The sequence below is a fragment of the Aythya marila genome, assembly GCF_965140915.1.
Source record: "Aythya marila genome assembly, chromosome: 13".
NCBI classification, from domain to species: Eukaryota; Metazoa; Chordata; class Aves; order Anseriformes; family Anatidae; genus Aythya; species Aythya marila.
Window position 1 is genome coordinate 6,629,318 of NC_139054.1, and position 13,475 is coordinate 6,642,792.

The 13,475-nt window shown below is 46.2% G+C and overlaps 1 protein-coding gene across 2 annotated transcripts in view; it reads left to right on the forward strand.

The window, feature by feature from the left end:
- Window positions 1-3,611: 3,611 nt before the first annotated feature.
- Window positions 3,612-13,475, forward strand: part of FGF13 (fibroblast growth factor 13) — a 228,587-nt gene continuing 218,723 nt past the window's right edge. The window contains exons 1-2 of one of the 2 annotated variants that reach the window (XM_082770880.1): window positions 3,612-3,737; window positions 4,825-4,980. In XM_082770880.1, the coding sequence (XP_082627006.1) occupies window positions 4,932-4,980 (49 nt within the window). In that variant the 5' untranslated portion in view covers window positions 3,612-3,737; window positions 4,825-4,931. Of the gene's footprint in view, window positions 3,738-4,494; window positions 4,981-13,475 lie in introns of those variants that run through there. The other variant, XM_082770881.1, reaches the window with a different exon arrangement.

A 13,475-nucleotide genomic window follows, 5' to 3' on the forward strand; every position in this document is an offset into this window, starting at 1 on the left:
TTGCATATAGCAGTTGGGTTTTGGCAATCAAAAAGAGAATATTCTACACAGAGAGCTGTCTGCCAAAAAAAAAAAAGGTCCTCTGTGTAGTGCTTAAGACTGCGTAGGAATAGGAATGGTAAAAATAAGATGGGGACAAAATTAAACAGTCATTACACAAGCATGTGCCTATTAGAGAACTAGAGAAAAGGCTATGATTTGGTCCAGTATTGAGTATTTCTCTAGTATTTCTCTAGTCTCATCCTGTCCCCCCACCCCCTTTTGTTAAAACACAGCTGACAATAAGGAAGTTTGCCCTTGAATTCCAGTTAAAATAGTGCTTTAATATCAGTGCTTTAATAAAATAGTGCTTTAATATATAAGTCAGTAAGGAGGTGTGTGATAGATTTATTTGGACTGACTTCATAGACATCATTACCAAGAAGTGGCAACAAAACTTCAGATATGCCCACTTGATCATTTACTTATTTCATCATAAAGCAATAAATGCCTCTAGATGCCAGTATAAATTAGAAACATAATTTGAAATGAGTAGTAAGTACTTGTATTTGTAAGACTTTATCATGTCTGGAATCTTATATTCAAAGCCTAATATCGCTTCAGTATCAATATCAACCTGAATGCAGGGAGAGTTTTACTTCAGCTTTAACTGGGAACACAGCAGGAACCATCATGACAAGGCTAATTTAAACTTGCTGGACTACTTTAAGGGCATGAAGTAAAATTCCCACTATTTAAAAGAGCAGAATCTGGACCTTTTACAAACCAGCACCTTCAGAAAAGAGAAAATTTCAACTAGAGAATAAGCTAAAGAACCAAGGAAAAAGTACACTGAGGAGCTATGTCCCTACAGTATCTATGTCAGGTCCAGAATACCTCAGGGGGATGTATGTCTTTATAGATATTTTACTAGGGTAGGAAAAGCACGTGTGTGACTTGAGTATGTGTTTTATGAACAATGTGCCCAGTAATTGGACATTACACAGCAACCGTTATGTTGTATAAAGGCACTTAGAGTTTACGGTTTCAGACTGTAAATGACACCCAACTTGTGCCAAGTCAGAACCTTCTGGGAGGTGTTCCTTGGGGGATAAATTCCCTCAGCAGAGGCACGGCTCCGTGCTGCACGCCAGCTCTGCCGTGTCTGGTTCCAGAGAGCAGCCCTGAGCTGTGAGTATTTAGAGAGCCCAAATAGGATCTGCTGCGTGTGTGTGTCTCTGCTGAAAAAGCCTCATGTTTCACTTCACACTTGGAGCTTGTGAGACCTTGCTGTGCTTGGGGCAATCGTGTTTGTCCCTCTGGGCAGGAAAGTTCAGGAACCTTAAAAGGGTATAGATGATGCTTCAACAGTTTGTGCTGCATTGCTGGCTTCTTGCCATTTGGTTTAAATGACTCCATCACAATCTTGGGACGAGCATGAAAGACAATTAGAGAAATTTACTATATTTGACTTTTAATCATTCTCCTCCCACCAGAACCAGTCTTGAATTCAAACCTTCCCTAGCCACACAGGTAGACGGGAAACGCCTACACAGCATTGGCACAGGACACAGCAGACCTCTTTCTACTAAACTTCACTAAATCTTCTTGCTCTGGGTATCTGATTTGTCTAGAGGCACAGAAGTAGTTTCTAACTCAGAAACCCAGGAGTGCTGCTAGTGAGAGATACAATCTCCAAGTAGGAGCCTTGTATAGGTATGTTTCCGTGTAAGCCTGGCTGAGGTATGTAGCTTGTTGTGTATCAGTTCTGTCATCAAAGCATGAGTGCTTCTCAGCTTCCAGTGTGATAGTTGTAAAGCAGTGAGGTGACACTTTTCTCCTACTATAGCTGGGAAAGGGATGTACTGAGACACTAAGCCTAGATCCATACTTACATATTTGTAAGTTAGTTAAAATTTTGCTGCAAAGCCAGACCTTGTGTGAGACCTCAAAACCAGAAATGCTCACAGCAAAGCATGGAACTGATGAGGGAATCTGAAGACTTTAATGCCCCAACCCCAAACACCATCTCCACTGGAATATGTGAACCATCAAGTTAGCTCTAAAAGCAAAGGCTGAGCAAACCGCATCCAGACTGCAATAAGCCTTCATGCCAAGCCCTTTATATTTTTCATGTGCAGCACCATATTTTATTACTGATTTAATTGACACTTCTAAGCCTTGCAGACTAGTAAGGAGAAAAACTAACTCATTTCAAAGCAGCAGGGTAAGCTCTCTCTGCCCAACAGTGGGTACATTTCCTCTGCAACACGCTGAGCTGCTACCTCCTTCTGGTATTTAGTGTCAGTATGTAGGCCTCATTTGGTCAATGTAATAACTCCTGTAAATTTAACAGATCTCCTGGCAAAGATGAGAATGGTTCGCGGAAGAGATGTTCACTGTCAGTACTAAGCAGAGCGTTTATCTGGGGGGTTCTGGAATGACCTCAGACCAGAAGTGTGAATTGTCTATAACTCCCATCAAAGTCACTGCAAGCACCTTTGAAAAACAGGGTCTCAAGTAAATTGTACTAGATAACTGAAATCCCATTTCTGGGGCTTGCTGGCTTCTTCTGAAAATGCTGCCTCAGCCGAACTGCAGAATTTCTCCTTCCCCTCTCCTCCATTCCTAGTTCTCCAGTTTCAGTGGTCCAAGTTCCTCTGAAGAGAAACAGGCAAGAGAAAGACCAACTTTTAAAGCCTCCTGTTAGGTCTCTGAAGTGTTAAAAAACATCACAGAAAAAGCCCAAGTGAAACAGATTTATACTGAAAGCACCGTATGTGTAATATCATCAGAGGGCTTAGTGAACCTCTGGGAAAGAAAACTGGCTCTGCCAGGACAATTCCTTGGATCCAGAAACAGAGCAGAGGTTGTTCCTGCTGCGGACAGCTGCATGCAGGACTTTGTTAAAGGGTTTGGGATTCAGCTGGCTGCTTTGTGCATTACTTAAGGGAAAGTCATTTCGTAAGTGCAAGCGTACAAGTGTCAGCTCTGATCCCATCTCTCCAGCCTTAGCCCCAACGGCCCTGATTTTCCCGTTCACACCCTGACCCTGTCATCACCCCTGACCCAGCAGCACCTGAACGATGTAGGTGAGGGCGCCGGGTCCAGCAGGGGCTCGCTGCCCCTTCTGCCCAGGTGATGCCCTGCCTCCGGGCAGCCCTGCCGCTCCTTGCCGGGGGCAGGAGCGGGGCCGCGACCGGGACCCCGACCCCGGTAAGCCGATCTGCCCTCAGCTGTCCCCGGCGCTGGGCTGGAGCGAAGGAAGGGAGAAGGGGGAAGGAATTTGGCCCCGCTAAAAATAGCGGCCGCGTAGCCCCGGTGGTGCCGCAGGCCGGGCTGGAGACCCCCGGCCCGGGGCTGCTCCTGCCCTCGGGGCAGGGGAGGTGCGGGTGAGCCCGGGGGACTCCCCAGCCCTGAGCATGCTGCCTCCCCCGGGGGTTGCTCGTCTCTGTCCGGTCTTGGAGAAGCCCCCACCCCCTCCATAAGCAGTCTGTTGGGAAAGGGGGTGTCAGTCTGCCCTACCGGGGGCTCCCCCGGGCGTTTCGCGGCTCTCCCCTCCCAGCACTTTTATTTTGGGCTCTGCCGAGCGGGGCCGGGCTCCCCGGGGCTGCATCGGGTTTCTCCCGGCCGCCCTCCCCGCGGGGCAGAGGCCGGGAGCCGCGCTCCTTCCCCCGACGGCGGCCCGATCCTAGGAGGTCTCGTCCCGCAGAGGAGGAGGGGGCCGGGGCGGGGTGGGCAGCGCCTTTCTCGCTAAGGTGAGAGGAGCTTCGGCAGCCGGCGGGGGGGTCCCCCTGTCCCCGAGAGGATCAGGGAGGGGGGCGAGCCCCGTCCGACACCGCGGGGCTGGGAGCGGGGCAGCGCAGGCTCCGCGTGTCCCCCGCTAGAAGGGAGCTCGGTGCCCCCTCTTCCCTCCGGGTCACCCCCCCGGTCCCTCGTCACCCTCTTCTGGCTTTTCGCCCTCCCGTGCCAGCAACAGGCTGTCAGGCTCGGGCCGTGCCGGGGGGCGCAGCTCGGCGCCCGGAGCCTCCCCTTAGCGGGGTGTGGGGGGGGTGAGAGCGGCTCCCCTGGGTGGGGGCCAGGCTGGGGCTGTGTCACCCCCCCACCCCTCGGCGCTTGGGGCACCGTCCTGGGGCTGGGGGCAGCAGGGATGCGCCTTGCGCCCCGTGGGTGCCGCTTTAGGGGGGCCCGGGCTGGGAGGTGGGGAGGGGGTGCTGGGACCTGGGGGGGTCGGGGGGGGCAGCTCTGGCTCCAGCCCTCCCCGCTGCCGGCGAGCGTAAACCTGCCGCCTCTTCTGCAGTGCCGAGGACTCGCATCCTCCTCCTCCTCCTCCCATCCGCGGCTGCAGCTCTGCTGCTCCATCCCATTATTGTTAGAGGAGGATGCGAAAAAAAAAACCACACACACCAACCCACAAACCAGCACCGAACCCAACCAACACACCCAAGCAGCCACCCCCCCGGAGGTCTCCCCCCTCCCAACACCCGCTGCCCCCCCCCCCCCCCCCCTGTCGGTGGGACTCCCAGGACCGGCTGCGCTTCCCTGGCCCTGGGGAGGGGAGGCAGAGCCGGGGAGGCGGAGGGAGGAGGGGGCCGGGGCCAGGCAGACACAGGGAAAATCGCTTTTGTCTCCGGCACGGCGAGCGGCGCAGGGGCTCGGTGCTGCGGCTGCCGGAGCCCCCCGCTCACCGCTCCGCTCCCGCAGGCACAGCGGCGGCACCGCGCCGGGGAGCGGGCACAGCGGCGGCTCCTGATTTATTATTATTATTTTTATTCTTTTTTTTTTTTTTTTTTTTTTCCTCCCCCTCCCTTTCTTGTTCGCGTGATTTCTCCCTTTTCGGCGCAGAGGACCCCCCCCCCTCCCGCACGCACGCTGCCCCCCGCCCGAGGTTTCCGTGGGTCCAGCCGGAATCCGCGCCGCTCCCGGGGCTTCCCCCCCCCAAGCTGGGGTCTATGAGCGGGAAGGTGATCAAGCCCAAAGAAGAGAAAGATGCTTCCAAGGGTAAGGCAGGCGCAGCCGCTCCGAGAAACAGCGTGGTTCCCGGCCCGACCTTACCGCTCCGGCTAGCCGCTCCCAGTCCCTAGTTTTGGGGACCCCCCCACCCCTCCCGGCACGGGGCGCGGGTGGGGAACCGGTGCCCGGCGTGCGGAGCTCCGGCCGCGGGGGGGCCCGGCTCAATGCGGCACGAAAGTAAGTGCCCCCCCCCCCCCCCGGCAAGCGGGGCCGAGCCGTGCCGGGGAGCGGGGAGACATCGCCATGGAGACGGGGGGGCGGAGGGGTGCATGCGGACCCCCCCCCCCCCCCCCCGGTTCAGCCGGAGCTGGGCAGGGGAAGCAGCCCCCGGGGTGCCCCGTGCCGGGGGGGGGCACATACAGGTGGCTCTGCCCCTGCCACCCCCCGAGCACGGCTGGCTCCGCAGCCTTACCCCAGCGGGGGGTGCCGGGGGGCGCGGGGCTGCGCTGCTGCAGCCTTCCAGGAGTAGTTTTACCCGTGTATTTGTAAATAAAGCCGTATGTCTTCTCAAGCGGGCATCTGTGTGGCAGGCTGGCGCTGGTGGGATACCCAGGTGAAGGGCACTCGCTTGGCATGAGAGGGAAAAAACCCCTGTTCCTAATTTCACAAAAGAGAATGGACACTTTGCTATCGTTCACTTTTTTTTCTTTTCTTTTCTTCTTTTTTTTTTTTTTTTTTTTTTTTTTTTCCACTCTGAGAGGCCAAATCCAAAAATTCCTCCTTTCGATTCTTATTTTTATTTTTGAAAACTTCTTAGTTTCCTGATTTTGGAAGTCAGTGTCTAACACTAGATGTTGGAGACCTCTTATTTTTATACTTTTTTTAAACCCTATCCTTCCACTTCCACCTACATTTTGCTATAAGTCTTAGCATCTTCATCAGACTCTTATTTATTTTGCTGTGAAAAATGTAAGTCCATCATTCAGTTACATTGCAAAATCTTTCATTTTCTGTTTGTCTTTAAATTATTTTCTTTGATGTTAAGTAACTACTTATTTATGTTGGCCTTATCCACTAAAATGCCCTTTAAATAATTTATCAAGCAATGCAGAACAAAAGATTCCTGCATTTCTGAGGAATTATTTGCATGATTTAGAACTGTTATAATCCTACACATACGGAATTTGCCACACTTGTGTGAAAGCTTGGTTTTTAATCTAATTTGCATATCCCACTTTGTGCTATGATCACAAGTCTTATTGACACTTTAACTTAATGTTTGAAATCGCCTGCATACAGGTTTTGTGACGTGTGTGTTTCAAAACACTGGGACAAAGGCATTTGTATCTCCTGGTAATGAGTCAGTAATGAGTTAGACATGCAAGGTTTTGATTCCCGTGCTGACAGTGTACCTGAAGATGTATGTTCTGTGAGTCCCGAGAAAAACTGTTGGTGCTGATATTCTGCTCCCAGGAGATGGTGGTACTCTTCTGGAGCTAGCATTAAAACTTTCTCTGTTACCATAAAGTAAGAGACCTGTTTTAGATAGAACAGGAGGAGTCGGGTGTGTGAAGTTTGGCATTTGCTGTAGAAAACTGAGTGGTTGCGTTCAGTGAAATGTGCTTTTACAGAGGGTCCAAGCACATTGGTAAGGAGGAGGTAGTATTTACCAGGTAATGCATGGGCTGGGCAGGCTTCTTTGGTCTATCGGGTCATAGACTAAAATAAGATTTATTTATTATTATTACTTTTTTTTTTTTTTTTTTAACCTCTGAACCCAGTGGAAGTTCTTTTGCTAATTGTGAGCAGTGTTGCTTTTAATGGGAATGTTTAACTTGAGCGTATCCATAGTAAGAGGCCATTTTTTTTCTTTGTTTTTGTTTTGATTTTGTACAATAATATTTTCTTTTGAAAGTACCGTGTACCATTTTCTGCATATCCCTGCAGTTGTACCGTAGCAATGGGTAAACTTCAGTCCCAACGGGAGCCTCTACAGTTTGGGGTTTGTTAACCACTCTTTGAAAGAACAATGTAATCAGCTTTCATGTGAGAATAGCTTATTGTGGTGGTAGATTTGTGTATCCACATTTTGCAAGATATACGAGGTGATTTTAATACCCACTGTAAATGTGAGTCTCCCAGGGCTGCATTTGCATAATAAATGTTGAGTACTTTGTTAGGGAGAATAGTGTCAGCCTTTCTTACTCCTCAAACCTGAGATGAGACTGCTGTAGTTCTCTGCAGAACTTGGAAGGCCATATTCAGCCCTAAAATAAGGAGCTGCTTCGTATTATTTGTTGAATGGCATTTTCTACAACCTGCTTTTCGATGCGCCTGTATAGAAAAGCCTGATTTATACAAAACTCTGAAAGGCCATGGATTTTGGTAGAAAACAGTACAATTCAATGCAGGAAGTTACTGTCTTGCACTGGATATTTTAAGTGAAATTATCCTTTCTTGTAAAACCTGTGGTACCTTCAGTGGAGTTGTGCAGGTGTAACAGAAGTGCCAAAACCTGCTTTTAAAGGAATAGTTTTCCTGGCATATATATATATATATAAAAATAATTATTATTTTTTTTTTGTAGATGAAAGAGGGGAAACAACTGCTCTCTTCAGACAATTTTGTTGACCCCCTTTATAAATTATGCCTAGAAAACCCTGTGGTGACTGTTTTGCTCAAAACGTGGTAGCTTTTAAAACTGAATGTGAATGTTCAAAAATTAACTCTCCCACTATAAATGCAGCTTACGGATTTACATAATGAAGTCAGGGACCTGCACCTTTCGGCAAAACGCTGCATTAACTGTGGATATATGCATATAAGATTATGGCATGTCTGTGTTTTAACTGTGTGAGCGTTGGAAAGCTGCAGGATGCTGTTAGCCCCAGTAGCCTCCAGGCTCTCATGGGGGCAGGGTGGCGACACAGGAACTGGTGGTACTGGCACCCAGTGGCTTTGTTCCTGCTGGTGGCAGCCTGGTCCCCAACAGCCAGGTTCTTTCTGTGCTGTGTAGCTGGTGTGCTAAGAGCTGCATGTGTGGCTCAATGGGTGATTTTTTCCCTAATTTTCCCTCAAAACATTTTTTGCTTCGCAATTTGAGAACAGGGTCTACAGTGAGTCTTGCTCTGTTTGGGCTTGTATCAAATTGACCCATTCTGAATTAAATATTTGTTAAACTTTTGGTTGGTGGAGAAGCACTGGACAGTGGGATTATATAGGGCGTTAGAAAGTGAGTTGAGAGCTGCTGAAATCCTTCTTGGACTTGGATCTGGGCCTTAAAGAGCTCACACTGCCTGGTGTTACAGCCAAACTTTTTTTAAAGGCTGCTTAGCGATTTGTGGGGCTCCTCCAAGGAAAGTTAGGGGGCAGAGAAGAGAATCTGAGTCTAAATCTGAGAAATGGATTCAACTGTACTTGGCTTTCTGTTTACTGGCTGGATTACATACTGTTTCCTTCCCCTGTCAAGGCAGCCACAGAGGGGTCTCTTCCAGTCACCTTGCTGTCACTGCAAGAAAGTTCAGTGACTTTGCCCAGAAGTCTGATAACCTCAGCCAGAAGCTGTGACAAAATACAGACTATATTTTCTTCTCCAGCAAGTATAATGGGAGGAGTATTTTCAAAGCTGATAGCTCTAATCTGAGAAGAGCCTATTGAAATAGTGACAGTAAGGGTGAAGACTTTGGAAATACAGGTACTATTCTAATTTAATGACAGCAGAAAACAAAGCACTTAAAGCACCTGGCAGGAAAAATAGAAGTCAGAATTTTGACATATCTATTACTGCTTTTCCTGGCTTTATGGGAATATAGTATAATGCAGCTTATGATTGAAAGGTCTGTAGAAAAGCTGACAAAAATAAAGAAGCTGATCTCAACAGTTATATTTCTATAGTACTGAATCATGGGGAAGTAACTTACTTCAGGGACTGAAGAAGAGCTGCACAGAGACAACATGTAAGCTGACCATGTCTTGGTCTGAGGCCACTGAATCAAAATTAGCAGCAAGTGCAGACGGGTGTGAGAAGGGGGAAGGGAGAACGGTGCTAGCACGCTGCTGCTTTGCCAGCTCAGGTGGGAGGCAGGCATTTCTTTGTTTCTCTTTCAGAAGTTTGGGTATCAATACTTTTGCATTGCAGACAAATAAATCATAAAAAATATCAGCAGACTTCCTCAGCAGCCGCAGTTTGACATATGAACTCAAGTCTCTATCTGGGCAGATGTTTGCCAGAGGTAGATTGGGTCTTATTGTGGTAAATTGGTGCTATTGACTTACGCACTGGAGCTTGTTTGTGTCATAAACATTTAATGTTGCCAAAGAATGAGTAGTTAAACTCAGTGGTTTTATTATGTTCACTTTCCATTATAAAGAAATCTCTGTCTCCTGTCTGAAACGTGAGATTGCAGATCCCCTTTGAATAGATGCCTGCATCGCCCACTGGGAAGTGACAGCCAAAATTTGAGGGACGACCCACCCCATCCTGGGTATTAACACTGCAGGTTACAATAGATACTCAGCTCTTGGCTGATGTCCTGATCCATTCAAAATTCCCAGTGACACCAGTGGGAGTTCTCGGTGTCTGCCTGTGGCATTGCCTCTGATTAGTGGGTGGTTGTTAATGTGCCCATGCTTGGAATATTTACAGTAACTACCTCCTGTTATGACTCATTATCTTTGACTGGTTTTGTTTCCACAAACTACATTAGCTCTTTATGAAAGGTGTCATCCTTCCCTCTAAATCCCAAGATGGTGCTCCCTGACATCTGCTGGTAAAACACCAGCAATTAAAAAGTGGACACGGCCTTTGAGATCAAGATGCCAACGCTCTCCTGCTGACACTATGTTACTGTTTTCAGCATTATCTGAAGAAATCCACAGTAAGGCAGTATTTTTAGGCACAAGCTTCAAGCTTTGGGGTTTGTGATACTGTCAATTCTCACACAGCTGTTTCCCTGTGGCAAAGAACTCGTGTTATACTGAAGGTAGTAAAAAGTCATTTTTTTTTTTTTGCTTCTAGAGGAAAATTTAATAATAGTTGCTTCTTGGCAGATATAAAATCCCATCTTCAAAGGAAAAACTCCCAGGCAGATGAAGCTTGGATGATGAGTATCCCCACAGAGCATCACAGGGGACTGCAAAGGGGTGACTATCAGCATCCACAGCAGATGCATAAAAATTTGTATGGCTCAGACTTCTGGCATCTCTGGTCTGTGGCCACCCACAATATGCTGGAGACTTGTCATTAAATGTATTTGTGCCATTTCTACTGTGATTTCCTGCAAGGCATTGGTCTTACCCCTACGCTTTGGAAATTTAGTGCTGCAGTGAAGCCTAGGGTCAAATAAATGTTAATTTTCTTCCTCTGTTCCTTATTGTGTGTTATTGCCATAGTATATTTAGGAAAAGAGGTGGAACCAGAGTTGTATGAGCTGCCTCCTCAGGAGCAAAGAAGTGGCAAATCCTGCTCCTTGGTCTTTTCCCTGCAAGCAGTGAATCTATGCTTTCATAAAACTATGTGTAAATCCAGATGTGTGGTCATTCCTGTATACAAACAAAATATCTGCAAGTCTGTGTGGAAGATTTTCCTATTCTAAAGGATTTACAACTAAGTATTTTCAGACCAGGATCTTTGTGGGTTAATGTATATTGGAGAGGAATTGCTCTGTTGATCTCTAGATTAGAGGCGCATGTGTTTTGTACAACTTGGCTATGGATGCATGAGGATTCGGCATCTGTTCTCTGGGACTGAAGCTTTCCTAGCCACTTGGATCTCTTTAAATTGAACCTGGCTCTAGAGTCTGTGTAACACAAGTATTTTTCTTGCCCTAAGTCTGTTGTCTGTTGTCCTAACAAAATGTCGTGCTTTTTCCAAACAGTTAAGCTTTCATGAAAATACATACATTAAAAACCAAAATGAAACAATGAAACAACTAAAGGAATATGTATTTACCTTTTTTTTTTTTTTTATGGTAACATACATAAAGCACTTCCTTGTTGTTTGGTCTGGTTTCTTACTCAATATTTGTATTGTTTTGCTGAGAGAAATGAAGGTGAAAATAACTTGAATTGTACCCTCAGGCAGGTAACGATTCAGTTCTTTTCATGAAGAGAGAGTAACATGAGACTGTTCTCCACTTAATTAGTTTTGTGAGAGTGATGTGTAAGGCAAGGTCAGTGCTAAAGGAAGAAAGGGCTGGCATGGACTGAATGCTGCTTACGTTGTTTGAATAATTAGAGCATCACTCTGAGGTGGGAGGGAGCAGAGGGACTGAAAAGAAGTGGGAAGAGGAGATAGTCCCGAAATAGCAATTGAATTGTTGTTGGTCTACGTTGCATCATGTGTGCACTGCTCGGGATCGACTAAATTCGAACTGGTGGTGGTTCATTACCTTTGATGCTGTGGTTGTGACTGTAGCTAAAATGAAGGCATGTTTACAGAGATTGTTCTGTGGCCCAAGTAATCTCTAGGTGATTTTCAGCTGAGGCTTGACTTAACTTATAAAAGGCTTTGTCAGTTGCTTGAAGAATAAATTGTTCAACTTGTATGTGGTATTCCTGATATATGTACTTTCTGTTGCCAGCTGATTTTGGACTAAGTTTTTATTTTTCTTCAGTGCGATCAGACCAAACTTGTGTCATGTAATACTCATCTGATGTGAGTAGTCCATGAGCATTTGCTGGGTTTTGTAAAGTGACGTATTCATCTCAGTACATCGTTTCTACTTGCCAGCACAGGGAATTCAACAATATTGTTGTATTACTCTGATGTTCTTCTGTCTCCCTGTTTATGTAAGCTGTAACAACCAAGACTGGCAAGAGAGATGTGAAATTTCATCATCAGTAGTGGCAGTAACCATGTGATTCTTTCTAATCTTCCTTCTCCATCCCCTCAAAAGATACTGTGCCAGGAGGGTGAGTACTTGTGCAGTGGGTTCACCCTGGCTGCCTGCTGGGCACCCACCCAGCTGCTCTCATTCACTGACCTTAGCAGGACAGGAGGAGGAAAGGAGATTGGAAAGCTCATAGGTTGAGATGATAAAGACAAGGGAGATAACCACTTAATGTTGTAGGCAAAACAGACTTGAGGAAAACTAATGTAACTTAATGCCAATTAAAGCAGAGTTGGATGGTGTGAGAGACAAAAACTAAAACACTTTCCCCCATCCCCATCCCCCCTTTTTTTCCTGTTCGTTTTGTCTATTGAATATTTGGAGTTTTTCTTTTAATATTGGAGGTGACTCTTGAATTTTGAAAACATTTCTGCCTTCCATTAAATGAAGAGAAAAAGGGCAGGGCATATTTTGCATAAAATAAGAAGGAGAATGGAAGCCTTACTAGGAGAAGGACACCAGAGAACAGTTAGTAGTAGGTAGCATTGCAGGATGAGCACTAAGTGCTCCCCAGCTGTCTGCCATAGTATCAGTCATAGGGTACTTCGGAATTGTGGGATTCCTCAGGAGGATTCATTCTGCATCATCTGCCCTGCAGACACACAAGTGGAGAGAGCTTTCTTCTGGTTTTTAGCCATTTTTTTAAGGAATTGTCAAAATCTGAGAAAATGGCAATATATTTGTCAATGTGCTATTATCCTGATAATGGAGAAATATGTTTTCTTTGGATTTTATATCAGCTGGAAGTTTCCATACAACTATCTTTTATATTCAGGAGATGTACAAATTTCCTACGTTGCTCTTACACTTGCAATCTGCTCAAGCTGTACTAGAGTCCTGCCTTGAAAACGTTAAATTTTTTAATTGTAATTACACGCAGTGCTCCAAACTGCTGTCACTTAGACTTTGTTCCTCTGAGTGCTGCAAGAGGATGAAAAATTCTGATGGAGCCAATTGCCACTGCAAGCCAGTGTCACTTCTTATGGGGTATAGAGCTGGAATACCTGAACCGTGAAAGTCTCTTTAATGGTGAAATAAAGATGTGGTGGTGTTTTGGAGTTGCAATATTGGTGGGAATTACAGCTGTATATGTGTCTGCAGGGAATCATAATTTGTAATTATTTGAGACCATCGTGTAGAGCAGGTACTTCCCTTGCTGCAGATGTTGAAGCAGTTTCTTCTGATTGTAAACAGGAGAAAGGTCTCTGCGGCTCTACTCATGTACAATCAGTGCAGGTTTACTTGTCACGTGCTCTTCTTATGTTTGCTTCTCATCTTGCATACCAGTGACTGAACGTTTGGAGCCTGCCAAAAATAGCTAACTGTTTTCAAGTGATTGGGCAAGGAGAATTGGAGGGGCTTTTATTTGTTACTGCTCTTCTTCCTACTTGCTCTCTGAAAAAAAAATCTTTTTTTTTTTTTTTTTTTTTTTTTTTTGGAAGTTAGTAAAAGGAGATTTATGTAGAAGTGAAATAAGTTAAAAGAGATCAAATAGGAAGTCTCTTGTTCACCTATGGGAAGCAGGAGGACTGTAATTCCAGTATTGGGAGCTGAGAACAGAGTTCTTAAAGTGTGACCTATTTCTGTTCAATGCTGGTGTCAGGATACCTCCTAGCCAGGGAGGCCAATACGGCATTAAGTCTATTTGAATGT